The sequence below is a fragment of the Alternaria arbusti genome (genome assembly GCF_024043155.1).
Source record: "Alternaria arbusti strain BMP 1465 chromosome Unknown scaffold_9, whole genome shotgun sequence".
Lineage (NCBI taxonomy): Eukaryota > Fungi > Ascomycota > Dothideomycetes > Pleosporales > Pleosporaceae > Alternaria > Alternaria arbusti.
In genome coordinates, this window is record NW_026249949.1 from 157,320 (window position 1) to 169,584 (window position 12,265).

The 12,265-nt window shown below is 53.5% G+C and overlaps 4 protein-coding genes across 4 annotated transcripts; 3 read left to right on the forward strand and 1 right to left on the reverse strand.

Annotated features, from left to right (window-relative positions):
• Positions 1–602: 602 nt before the first annotated feature.
• J4E86_006967 (uncharacterized protein) lies at positions 603–2,462 on the forward strand (the record flags this gene model as incomplete). Its single annotated transcript, XM_051447489.1, has 3 exons — positions 603–657; positions 718–1,080; positions 1,132–2,462. The coding sequence occupies 3 exons, from the start codon at positions 603–605 to the stop codon at positions 2,460–2,462; spliced, it is 1,749 nt and encodes a 582-aa protein (XP_051301087.1).
• A 1,295-nt stretch (positions 2,463–3,757) lies between these two features.
• J4E86_006968 (uncharacterized protein) lies at positions 3,758–6,226 on the forward strand (the record flags this gene model as incomplete). The annotated part of the gene is made up of 1 exon (XM_051447490.1): positions 3,758–6,226. The coding sequence occupies one exon, from the start codon at positions 3,758–3,760 to the stop codon at positions 6,224–6,226; it is 2,469 nt and encodes an 822-aa protein (XP_051301088.1).
• A 2,612-nt stretch (positions 6,227–8,838) lies between these two features.
• J4E86_006969 (uncharacterized protein) lies at positions 8,839–9,856 on the forward strand (the record flags this gene model as incomplete). The annotated part of the gene is made up of 2 exons (XM_051447491.1): positions 8,839–9,490; positions 9,540–9,856. 2 exons carry the CDS (start codon positions 8,839–8,841, stop codon positions 9,854–9,856), a joined length of 969 nt encoding a protein of 322 aa, XP_051301089.1.
• Positions 9,857–10,161: 305 nt separating this feature from the next.
• Positions 10,162–11,469, reverse strand: J4E86_006970 (uncharacterized protein; the record flags this gene model as incomplete). The annotated part of the gene is made up of 1 exon (XM_051447492.1): positions 10,162–11,469. The coding sequence occupies one exon, from the start codon at positions 11,467–11,469 to the stop codon at positions 10,162–10,164; it is 1,308 nt and encodes a 435-aa protein (XP_051301090.1).
• Positions 11,470–12,265: the final 796 nt, after the last annotated feature.

Below are 12,265 nucleotides of genomic sequence, written 5' to 3' on the forward strand. Positions count from 1 at the left end.
CCCTGGCCCGCGCCAGCCGTGCAAGCTGCGACGGTGGAAAGTACGGTGAGCAAGCCAATAGTTGAGACAGGGTTGCTTTGCCTGCCTCAACTGCAGCACCCCTTGGCAGCCTCTCTCACCATGACGTATGAATCGAACGACAAGGGTAACCCACCCCCAGCGCGCCCGAGATCTAGCCTAGTAAAAGTCAATCGGCGGATTGACACCTGCAAACAGCCAATCTGCCACCCAAATTTGCTCGAGTCGGCGAGCTGCGCGCAGTCGGTCCCAAGTTCCGCAGCGTGCGCTCTTCGAAGGGGTGTTGCCCAACCGCGAGCGCAACGGCCGGGGGTTTTCGAGCAATCGGAATCGAGGCGGCACAAGCGAGCCTGTGTGTGCATCTAACAGGGAACGGCGAGGCTGCAGCACGTTTATCGTGAATGCGGGAAACACTAGTTGGGGCACGGTGCAGGGTGCTGTATTGAGGGGAATCTGTCGGCCCGCGCTTGCTCTCACCTAGTGGCGCTATGATAAGCTGTTGCCCGTAAAACCTTGATTCCCATCCTCTGTTATTATGCGAAACTCGTCCTCCTCCATTCTCTACTAATCGTAATACCGCCATTATGCCTCCTGATCCAAAGGACGCGCCGTTCCCCACCAAGCAGCTCTTGATTCTCGGTATGTATGGCGGCTGCAGGTGATGTCATGTTGATTGGACCGTCGCTGACCACCGCTTAGGGATATGCCGATTCTCCGAGCCTCTCGCCTTCAACTCTATCCTCGCCTACTCACCTTTTATGGTGCGGGACCTGGGCATCAGCAAACACGATGCTTCGTTCTACGCGGGACTCTTGGTGTCAGCGTACGCCATCGCCGAGGCCATGACGGCCCCATTATGGGGAATGGTGTCTGATGTGTACGGCCGGAAACCTGTCGCGCTCATTGGCTTGCTCGGTGTCGCCGCATCTAGTCTCATGTTCGGTGTCGCGGAGACGTACTGGGTCGCCCTGCTTGCGCGCTTCATCGGCGGTGCACTGAATGGAAATGTCGCAATCATGCAAACTATGGTCGCTGAGTCGGTCAAGAACCCAGCCCACGAGCGTAAGTAAATCGCGCACTCCGCATCAGGCAGGTCAAGCTAACACGAGATAGCGCGCGCATATGCCACACAACCCTTCGTCTGGACGGTGGGCGGTATCATCGGTTCGGCCATGGGTGGTTTCCTCGCTCAACCAGCACGACTTTACCCCAATGTTTTCGATCAGGATGGCATTTTCGGACGCTACCCGTATCTTCTGCCTAACCTGATCGCCGCCATTGGAATCCTGCTGGCCATTCTCCAGGGTATGATCTTCTTGGAGGAGACCCTGGTCCGAGAAGAGAAGCCAGAGGGAGAGAACGGCATCGAGGACCACCACGATTACCACGACCATCTGGACACCATCAACGAGACCCCCGCAAACGAGCGCAGCCGTCTCCTTCCCCCGCCCTCAAACCACCAGCATGCGAACCGCGACGCCCGAGGCTCAACCGCTGGCTCGATGAGACATCGTGGCTCCATGTTGAGCGTTACGCGCGACCGATTGGCCTCCATGTCGGTTTCTGGCAGCATTCGACAGATCCGCAAACGAGCTTCTTTCCTGGAAGAGGGTATGCCCATGCCTTTTGCTCAAAACTTCGATATCCGCCGTTCGTCTTTTGGAACCATGCACTCGATCAAGGTCCAGCAGGATGTGCTCCCGATCCGAGGCGGACCAACCCCGAAACCCCGAAAGACATTCAACCGGACTGTAGTCATGATCGTTCTCGCCATGGCCATCTTCGCTTTCCATCAAATGGCCTTCATCTCGATTCTCCCGGTCTACATTCTGGACACGCCTGCGAACAAGGGTCTTGATTTCCAGGGCGGATTAGGACTGGACTTGCCCGATGTTGGAAAGTTCCTCACGGTCAACGGCTTCATCACGCTCTTCGTCCAGGGTTTCATTTTCCCTCCATTTGTTGAGTGGGTCGGTGTCTGGAACTCCTTCATCTGGATGATCATCCTTTACCCGATTACATACCTCATTGTACCCTTCATCAGCGCTCTTCCCCACGGACTCATAACCCCGGGCATATACGTTTCGCTTTTCCTGCAGGCGTTCTTCGGTATTATCGTCTTCCCATGCGCCCTGATCCTGATGAAGAACGCCGTTCCTTCACCCCTAGTACTCGGTCGCGTCAACGGTATCGCCATGTCAGCGTGCTGCTTAGCGAGAACCATCTCTTCTCCCCTGATCGGATTGATCTACTCGCTCGGTGGATCTGCAGCAGCCTGGTTCGCTCTCGCTGCCGCGGCCATCTTCGGCATGATCCAGCTATTCTGGGTCCCCAAGGAAGACGTCGGCGCTGTTCAAATCGACAACGCCCTCAAGAAGGTTATACATCACGATATGGATGAGGATGCGGTAGACGACATTTCCATCATTGAGTCTGTACGATAACAGAGCTCAAAACGATTACGACAGCAACAAGTTTGAAAAGCGGTGGATCTTGGAGTAATATCTAGAGCGTCTTGATTTCCGACGCTGCATGTCTTTCGGCGTTGTATTGGTTTCCCCTCGACATGTCTAGATGTCTTGAGTGCCTGGTCTTCTATGTTCTTCATTGATGCTAGCATCACAGCATTTTTTCTTTCTTGCATAGCGCGTTGATAGAGCTCAATGCCACTCATGTTGCGACTTGGACGGATCTTATCCTTGGAATCCTTGTATGTGATGCTTGACAGTCGATATATACTTGGGTATCGGCCCGCTTGGGCAGTCCGTGCAACTTACCTTGAGTACGCACAGACAGCTGCCTACTGCACGTCGATCTAGGCCCGCTGTGGGTCCTACCACTCGGTTGGTGTAGCAGACGGAATGGCGGACATCCGGTGTGGTGATCGTGGTCTGTTCGCTGGCCAGCCGGAGTGCGATGGGATGCTGGCTCCGCGTACGACTCTCAATAGGGGTCCAGTATTCTGGCGATAAAAAATCCTAACAAGAACCACGACATAAGCAGCGAAACCCCACAGGTGGTTTGGAGGCATCCTGAATTGCACTGGAGGAACATCTCAACTATACTAGCTTCCTTGACAGGCAATAGTGGCTGGGTATATCTGGGTAACTTCGTTCTGCGTTTTGGGACCTTGGGTCGGGAACCTACTATTGCCCTCTTCCCGTAGTTTTGACCTGAATTCCATGTTGCGTAAGTAGTAGCGGTTGCTGGATTGCGGAGTTGGTTGACCAAGTGAACGTAAGTCTGGGGAGCATGACATCCTCGAATCTTGGTGGAAGTTGACATGCTAGCCCCAATAATCCCTCATGGTTCGTGAAAGTATTGCTCAGCGGAAGTATAGCGTGGGAAGATGCTTGGTGAGTAATCATCGCATTGTGAGTTCGCGATGTGCACGATGTTTCCCCAGTAAAGAGGCCATGCCGTGAGATACTACCGCAGCTCCAAGATTTTCTTTTATCGTTTGCAAGTCACGACATGCCGTTGTGAAATTTCGTGATTGCGCATCATCACTGTCGCGGGTGTGGGTGAAAGCTATGGCCGCCTGATCGTGAATGAAGTTCGCCGGCTGCACGACGTCCGACTCCCGGCTTGGCAAGAGCCTGCATGTCCCCGAGGTAAGCTGGCCTTCGCCTGTTCGCAGCTGCCCTACCTCGCCCACTAATTCTCTATTGCTTGCACTTTTGGTGATGCTTCTCTAGCAGAAGCGACTCACTATGACGCTTGACGCGGCAGCCCGACCATGGATCATTGGGGCGACCCGTGGGCAGACAACAATGCCGACGAACAAAAGTCGCCGACGAAGCACGAGGTGACCTCACCACCGCCGCCTACTCTTGCGCCTGCACCGGTGCTATTGAATGGCTTTCTGGATGATGCTGGGTGGGGGAATGAGGACGAGAGCTTTGGTGACTGGACTACGTCATCTGGACATGATACCGCTGTTACTACGCTCACGGAGACGTGCACAGCTGAACCCAGTCCACTGAAGAATGAGAGGGCAGTTGACGATGGGCCGCGATGGGATTTGAAAGAAGAAAACGAGCATGCATCGCCGACACGAGAAGACGCATGGGGTGGACAAGAAGATACTTCCGATGTGGACAATGTAACCTCGGATACCTCCGACACGTCGACTACGATACAGCCGGACACGTCTCCCAGTCAAGACGTCGTCGCTCCTGCGAATCGATTACAGCCCGACGATGACTCTTCTGCACGACCTTCCACTTCCCCATCCGAGACAAGCCGCACCGAAGCGCCGGTCGAATCGCCACGGACATCGTTTGAAGAAGAGGCTGGCAGGCAGCAGACTGCAGTGGAGGAGCCGAAGCCGAAAGAAGCTCACGCGGCAGCAAGTCATGAGGACAGTGACGTGGATACTTCCGGGTCGAGCAGCGACAGCACAGACGATGGATTCGGAACGTTCACACAAGATACTCTGTTGACGGAAGCTCCTTTGGGTTCGCCCGAAACTAGACGGAGCGCTGAAGGAGACTCGAAGGAGACCCCGGAAGAATCAGCCGCCTCCCGCTCTGGATCCCCAATAACCTCTTCGAGTGCCGCTCCTGCCCCACACGACACCGATACCTACCAACTCGATACAGACCTCTTCGACGAGCTCTTCCCATCTAATGGCGATAAAAAAGAACCAGATGAGGCACCGGATGATCCTGTGTACTCCACATCTGGGCGCAAAGCTTGGTACAGGCTTACGCGCAAGCAGACCATGAGGGAATTTAACAGCGGGAACGCAGACGACAACTACATTCGAGTCACATGGGCAGGCTCTCAAGTCAGGGCGGAAGTGAACAAGACTGTGGCAAGATGGGCACGCGAAGACCGCCTCTCCGGTACAGGTCCAGGAGCCAGAGCGTCGTTCTACTGGGACACGCCTGCGCCTCCGGAGCCCAAGACAGCCAGAGGCCATCTGCGCACGAAGACTACCATTCCTACACCACGAGCAGTCGAAGTTGCACCAGCTCGACAAAGCATGCCTCCCGTGTCCACTGACACCCCAGCTGCGTTCAACTGGAGTTCTCCGACTACAACAGTGGACCCTTGGAAGCAGGATAGTCCCGGTTTACCGCCTATACTCCCGCCTGTCGCGCCTAAGCATAATGCTGTCGAAATTACACAAGCGAATGAGCTTCGTGCAGTTTCAATTGACCTGACACGCGATGTTGGGGAAACACATGGGCAAACGCCGAGTGAAACGCCGGTTGTCGCAACGAAAGCAATCCCACCTCCTGAGCCAACCACAACCTCTCCAAGTCCTTGGGGAGACATTGCTGCTCTCGACACCAACACTTCCAATCAGGAACAACGTACGGATGTGCCTGCAGAAGATGACGATGATTGGGGTGAGATGATATCAAGCCCTACAGTATCCATTCTCCCCGCAGCCTTTCCAAGCTCCATACCCGCGACGCTCGACAGCACCGTGTCAAATTCAGCATCACCACCAAAGACTCCACCGACCCAGGACCGCTCAGCCGAAGCGATGCATATCGTGCGCCTGCGAAGTACCATATCGCCAACATCAGCGATCTTTGGACCAAAGAGTTTCGTCCCATTCCATGCTGAACAAGGACCTATTGGACCTGGACTCTTGAAACCCGCCAAGCGCTCTGTTTCTGCCACATCGGAGAAGAGCAAAGTCGAAGTTCCACCAAAACCAATTTCAGAAGTCATTCCACAGGAAGAAGTGAAAGCTGATGTATTGCCGGCGCGCGATGCGCTTGATACAAACGAAATCGCTACCAACGAGGTGAAGGTCGAAGAGCCTAGTACGAACGACGCGGAAGATGACGACTTTTCTGCGTTTACGTCCAACACACATGAGCCGGAACCTGCCAGGCCTAGCACTCCGCCTTCAGCACCTATAGCACGAGATGAACCCACCATAGATGCCTGGGCGGACGCCGACTTCTCTTTCTTCGAATCTGCTCCTGCCACAAAAGCGTCTGCGCCAGCCACGCGCGATCCGTCAGATCCCTTTTCCGTCTTCGAAACTCCTCCGAGACCGACCAGTGCTGCATCTTCCGCGAAGACATTCACGCGGTCTCCTCCGCGGAATGTAACCCCTCCGCCTATTCAGCCGCTTACTGGGGCTACGAATTCTGCGCAACGACGGAAAAATGATGAAGAGCAGGTTATCAAGAGTATTCTGGCTGGGCTACCAGACTTGAGTTATATGTTGCGTAGATGATGTATCGTTGTTTAGATGGTTGTATAAATGCTGTTTCTTGCATTTCGCATGGCGTTTTCGGGTGCTTGGATATCCATGGTCGTTTTTAGCATTGCTGGCATAGGTCACAGGGTCTTGTGACAAGAGCGTTCCTTCGTATACGTCCAATCTTCATATCATTACTATCACTTAGAGGTGCATATATACACGATATCGTCTCGCTTGTTCTTGCTTTCACATCATCTCTTCATTCCGTTTCACATTCTAGTTCACTTCCTCTTCTTCGAGCACTTCACTCACTGCAGTTAGCCATCGCCGTTCTCATAGTCGCCATCGCCGAACAGCCACTCCCCTCAGTCCATGGAAGTAGAAGTTTACATTCCATCGGCACACCCTCTCTCGATTTAATCCTTCCTACCGAGGTCTCTTCGACATAAAGCGAAACCTTCCTCAACTGGAGCACTGTTTAGACACGCAACGTCAACCACTCCTACCCTCGACTCTACTCGACAACGCTCTTACCAAAAGATAGCAACACACAATGGGAAAACATTACCACGTTCGTCATAGGAGTACCGGCGAACGCTACACAGTCACCGTCCCTGCCGACACCTCCCCCGCCTCGGTACGGTCGACGTATGAAGCTGAACATTGGAGGACTCGAGAGATAAGCTACGGAAGCGGCTCAAGGCACGATACTGATGACTTTCGATTCCCGAGTCGACCAGTGCTGCCAGATGGTTTAATCCCCATCGATGGCTCACGCTGCGAACCCATTGAGACTCATCCCGGAATGCTATACCCTCCACGCAATCGACACGGTCCCTTCGCGCCTCTGCCCCCGTTCCCCCAAGAAGTCCACTCTCCACCACAGCGACACGTCTCCTTCGCCCCCGACCCTCGAAGAGATCCTCCCCTCCCTTCCTACCCACCTAACCCCACACGCCGAAACGGTCAAGGCCACTCCCGCAGCAGGAGTGCGCCTGTGAACCCTTTCGAGGGCTCACACCACAGTGGGAATGTTTCGGACAGGCTCGCCCAGCTTCCTGAATACGCTCGCCGGCATCCTCGGTTCGAGGAGGCGAAGTATGCTATGCAGATGATATGGAGGTATCCTAGAGATGATCCTAGGGCGGTGCCGTGGCAGATGGTGCTTAGGGATATTACGGAGGATATGGAGAGGGTGGGGTTGGATGGTTTGGCGGGGGGCATGAGGTAAGGGGGTTTTGAGAGGCGGGGGCCATGGTACTGCGATGACGCAGAGCGAGACGAGCCACTCACAACTTCCGCAACATCGACGACCTTGACGAAAAGATACTCTCACGAATGAGAGAAATTGCAAGTATGATATATTGAGGGGCGGGGGCGTGGGGTGTGTGAATGAGGGTCGTGGGAAGGCTGCGGAGTTGGGTATACGTTGGGAGATGCCTAGTCTTGCGTGCTATTTGCTTTTCGTGCTCATGAAGGTGTCACCTTTCCATCATATCACCGCAAACTGCTTGTTGATTTACCGCCTCAGCTATGTATAAGAGCTGCTCTCGGATCCTGACCTCTCATCTTCGAAGCGAAACATCAATCATCAACACGACAATGAGTTCAACGGCTCGATTCAACGATCCCCCGCCCTACGTACCACCGAAAGCCCCAGGCCATGTCATACTCGCAGTCGTCCCGATACAGTTCGTAGTCGCTTGTGATACCATTCTGAGAGCAGCAAGAGAAGCCATTCTGAACAACACGAATAAAGACCACTTCGAAAAGAATCCAAGCGAATGTACGCTTTATGATTCTTACTCCGTAACTCAACAGATACTCCAAAATGACTACACTTGGCCTCTAGTCGTTGATCGAGATGCATCCCTGGCCACGAACATACACAAGATAGAGGCGGAGGCGCGCATGTGGTTAGACAACTCCCCGCTCTTCATCCAGCATCGCAGCGATCTGGAGCTTTACCTCACAGCCCCGATTACCTTCAAACCGAAACGCTATATCGTGGATAATGGTGGTCTTTTACAAATGAGGGAAGAGAGGATTGCGCTTCGAGAGCAGGTACCTCAGGTTTACTTGGACTGCACACTTTCGGTCGGGGACTTGTGCTCTGAAGAACATGGGAAAGCGTATCGAGAGTATTTGACTATGCTGGCTTGGCTTGAGAAGGCGCCACGGGAGCGCATGTATATCAGTGCACCGCATCTGGACGCCCCAAGAGAACCTGATCCCTTCGAGTATAATCCACCGGGATACAGATGGTAGGACTAGCAAGTAATAGAACTTCTGGTCAGTTGCAGAAGGTACTCAGATGTTAGCTCAGTTGCGGGTGAAGTCAATGTCACAATACTGAAGTCAATCTTTACTTGTGGACTTCAACTTTCCTTTTAGCTCGGAGACGAACAGACAATGTGATGTCTCTGGCGATGTGCGACTTACCCTTTCTAGTCTGCCAGCCGGTCAGTAAGACCTTCACTATTCTTGCTACCTAGCTAGTGTTCACTGACTACCGGTGCAGGACCGTGCGGGCTTGGACGGTCGTTTGCTTTAGCGGCACACATATCAGGGCTTATAAATCATAGTATTCCATCTCTTCTCTCTACTCCCTCATTCCTGCGCACTACACACTATCACTCCCCGCCATGGATGCGTACCCAGAGAAGATGATAAAGTTTGCCATCGTTCCTATTGAGACTCTCATCGCCTGCAGAGACATTCTCTTCCAAGTGCACTCCATCATCAATAGTAACATATCTCCATATGAGGCTCCATACTCTCGAGATATGGACGCAATCGAGGCGCACTACAGTCGAGCTACAGAGCTAGTGGCCTCCCGCGACACTGTCTGGCCGCTCATCATCGAACAGCAATCGCGCATCCACGACAACATCACCGAGCTCATCGAGAACGCGACCGGGTGGCTAGAGCGCTCCGCTTTCTCCGCATCGTTTGCGGAGCGAAGCAAAATCCTCAAGAATTACTTAACACCCCAGCGAGGCTTTTCAGCCAGCAGATTGGCCATACGTGGAGATGGTACCGTTTCGGACAGAGATTTCATCATTCTGGAGCAGCGCACATTGATGCAGACCTACCGGAACGACCTCAATCGACTGAACCTCTTCCGCATTGACAGTTACGAAAGGGTGAAGAGTTTTGAGAACTTTTCGACGACATTGGCCTGGATGAGAGAGGAACCTCTCCGGCGTATGTTCAGCAGGTATTTCAAGGGAGTCTACCTGGAACATGAACAAGAAGTCCAGGACGGTCCAGCCTCTGACCACGTCAGTCTTACCGGTCAGTGAACGGTCTTTCCGGTCTTCAAGCTCGTCTAACATTGTGCTAGACACCGACTCCTTCGGCAACATCCTTACTCCGTCGACCACTCGTACCACTTCACCAGCCCTCACCGAGCGCGCAGACAACGACACCGCCGAGAGCGACGCTATCAAGCTACCGACCCTCAAGTACATCGCCATCATCGAGACCGACAACGATAACAAGGCCATCTTTGACCTCGAGTTCGCCGACGTCAACCAGGATAAGCATAAGGTCCTGGTCATCGCGAAGGATATGTGTACCGAGATGGTTTCCAAGGGTTATGAGAGCAAGGTCAAGCTGCAGGACATCATGGAGATGGCGGTCAAAATGGCGAAGAAGTGAGAAGTGCGAAAGAGGCAGCAATTGACCGAGCTTCAGTTGCGCTCGCTTGTCTGTGAGACACATGATGGAAGGAATCATGGTGCGAAGACCCACGGGGCTGCAAAATCTTTACGCGAAAAGGAAACTTAGTAGCAAGATGAGAAAGCTGTATGTATTGAGCACGTACGCGTGCTCAATGTAGTCACACAAGAATACTAAATGTTCATGATACGTCCTCTTGACTTCGATGATTTCGTGAGCTTGCAGCTATGCGAGACCAGTACATAGCTTATGAGCTAGCGCGGCGTATGGTGCTCACAAAGCTTTCAGGCGCTCAGATCCATTGCATCCCCAGCAGGTCGCTTCTTGAACCCAAAGCGCGCATCCAGCTTCCTGATCGTGCTCTGCCTCATCTCCTTCGAAGGCCAACCTTGACTTGGCACCCTAACCTTCTTGTCTCCCCTCAACTGCACCGGCACCGGGATATTCTCACCAGTCTTGCTATCCCCATACCCATACATGACAAAGTCAAGATAGTACTGCTGCACATCCAGGCCCCTCCTGATACTCTCAGTGATGACCAGATCCAAAGCATGCGGCATCCTCTTTCCGTCTTCGTTCCAGCCCTCAAGGCTCAGTAGACCCCACTGGTCTTCCAATACGCTATGGTCTTCTACGTCTTCGAGCCAGGGATGGGCTTCGAAGTCCAGATCATCCATAAGGTATGTCGCAACGACCATCGCACTGGTGGTATCGTAGTTGAACTTCATTTTGCCACTGAGCGCTTCCCACAGCGGAGTCAAGCTCTTCTGGGCGAGCAACATGGGACCCAGCTGACAGACGCCGTTGCCCAGTATGGGATCGGAGAAGCGCATGTCGAGCTTCATGAAGAAGAGCTGCATGTTGATGAGATCGGCGTCGGTCCAGATATCGGCATCTTCGAGGAAAGAGCGACGCGTCCTTGATTCCTTGAGCTCCATGACGCACCAGTACTTCATCAGCGCGCCCTCGCAGGCCTCCGGTACGCGATGGCCTTCCAGAGCCATGTATGTAAGGATGCTTCGTACGACCTTCTGGCGGTAGACTATCATGCCAACCCAGCGAAAGCCTGGTACGTCGCGCGCTAGCCACTCGCGGCCGTCCATGGGTCGGAGCATGGGATCGGAAATGCATGTACGAGGGTACAGTACCCAGCTGAAGATGTGACCGGCGAGTGGCGCATGATAGCGGGCGTAGTCGTGTATTAGGGAGACGCTGTATAGATTCAGGCGGTAGTGGAATTCCTTGTCGATGGCGTAGAGGTCGACGATGGACGGGTAAGGTAGGCGGAGCGCGAATTGGAAGAAGAGGTTCGGGTGGCGGATTATGGCCTTGTAGACACTGAAAAGCTGCTTCGGGGCAGGTCCACCGGTGAAAGTTTGGGGTATGGGCGTGGAGGGTATGTCTGGGCCCCAGATCTCGGCGGCGATATTGTGACGGCGGTGTTGGCGGCGGCGGACGACGGTAGGCGCATTACTCTCGGTTGTGGAGGAATCCTGAAGCTTGGCAGTAGTTGGAGAACCATCTTCGACTGCTCGTTTGTTTTTCCCTTTCGCGTTCGCGTTGAGATAGAGCGGGCTTGGTGGAGGCTCCATGATTGTCGTAAAGCTTGACCTCGTGACCTAGTATCACCTAGGTGAGACCAAGGTGCGCTCGAGTAAATATGCGGAATTAGTTCGAAGATGTACTCCCACCCAGGTCAGGGTGGTCGCGTACGTAGTTTAGGCTTTTCGCACATAATAGTTGCTGTCAATACGGTGGGGAGGCAAATAATAAAGCTGTCAGGTCGTCGTGCCAACAAAACAGCGGGACGCCCAGGCAACCAACTACACAGCAAATTCAGAGCACCTGAGATGAGAGTAGAACTAGGCGACTGCCCGGAGTTTTCCGGCGACTCTACATTCAAAATATGCGATACTCGTTGCAGACGCGTGTGTGGATCAAAAAGGGAGGTTTGCGTGAACGGAAATGACAGCTCGCCCCGGCTCCAGCATCCGCATGAATCCCAGCGCTACTGAATGAACATGGAGTACACGAAATAGAAAGGAGCAGAGCTGTATACTATACCGTAGCAGTGAAATTTTGACATATGCACTCACCATTGCTGCAGGCATGCGATGCTCCAGGCTCTTCCTCTCAGACGCGCTTTTTATATAAATTACGGCATGTTCACACGTTCGCCTTCTAGCAGAACGCGCGAAATTGCTTCGACAGGGTCGGTGATGGCCATCCGGTGGTGTTGAAGGTGTATGTGAAGGCGTGGATGAGTGAGAGGACGACGCATCAACGTCATTGGCCCGTGCGCTGCAACCCCCGCCTCGGCCCCTCGTCGTCGTCCCTGCATAATCTGATAATTTAGTTCGCCGTGGGAAAATCGCGTTCCTCACGCAT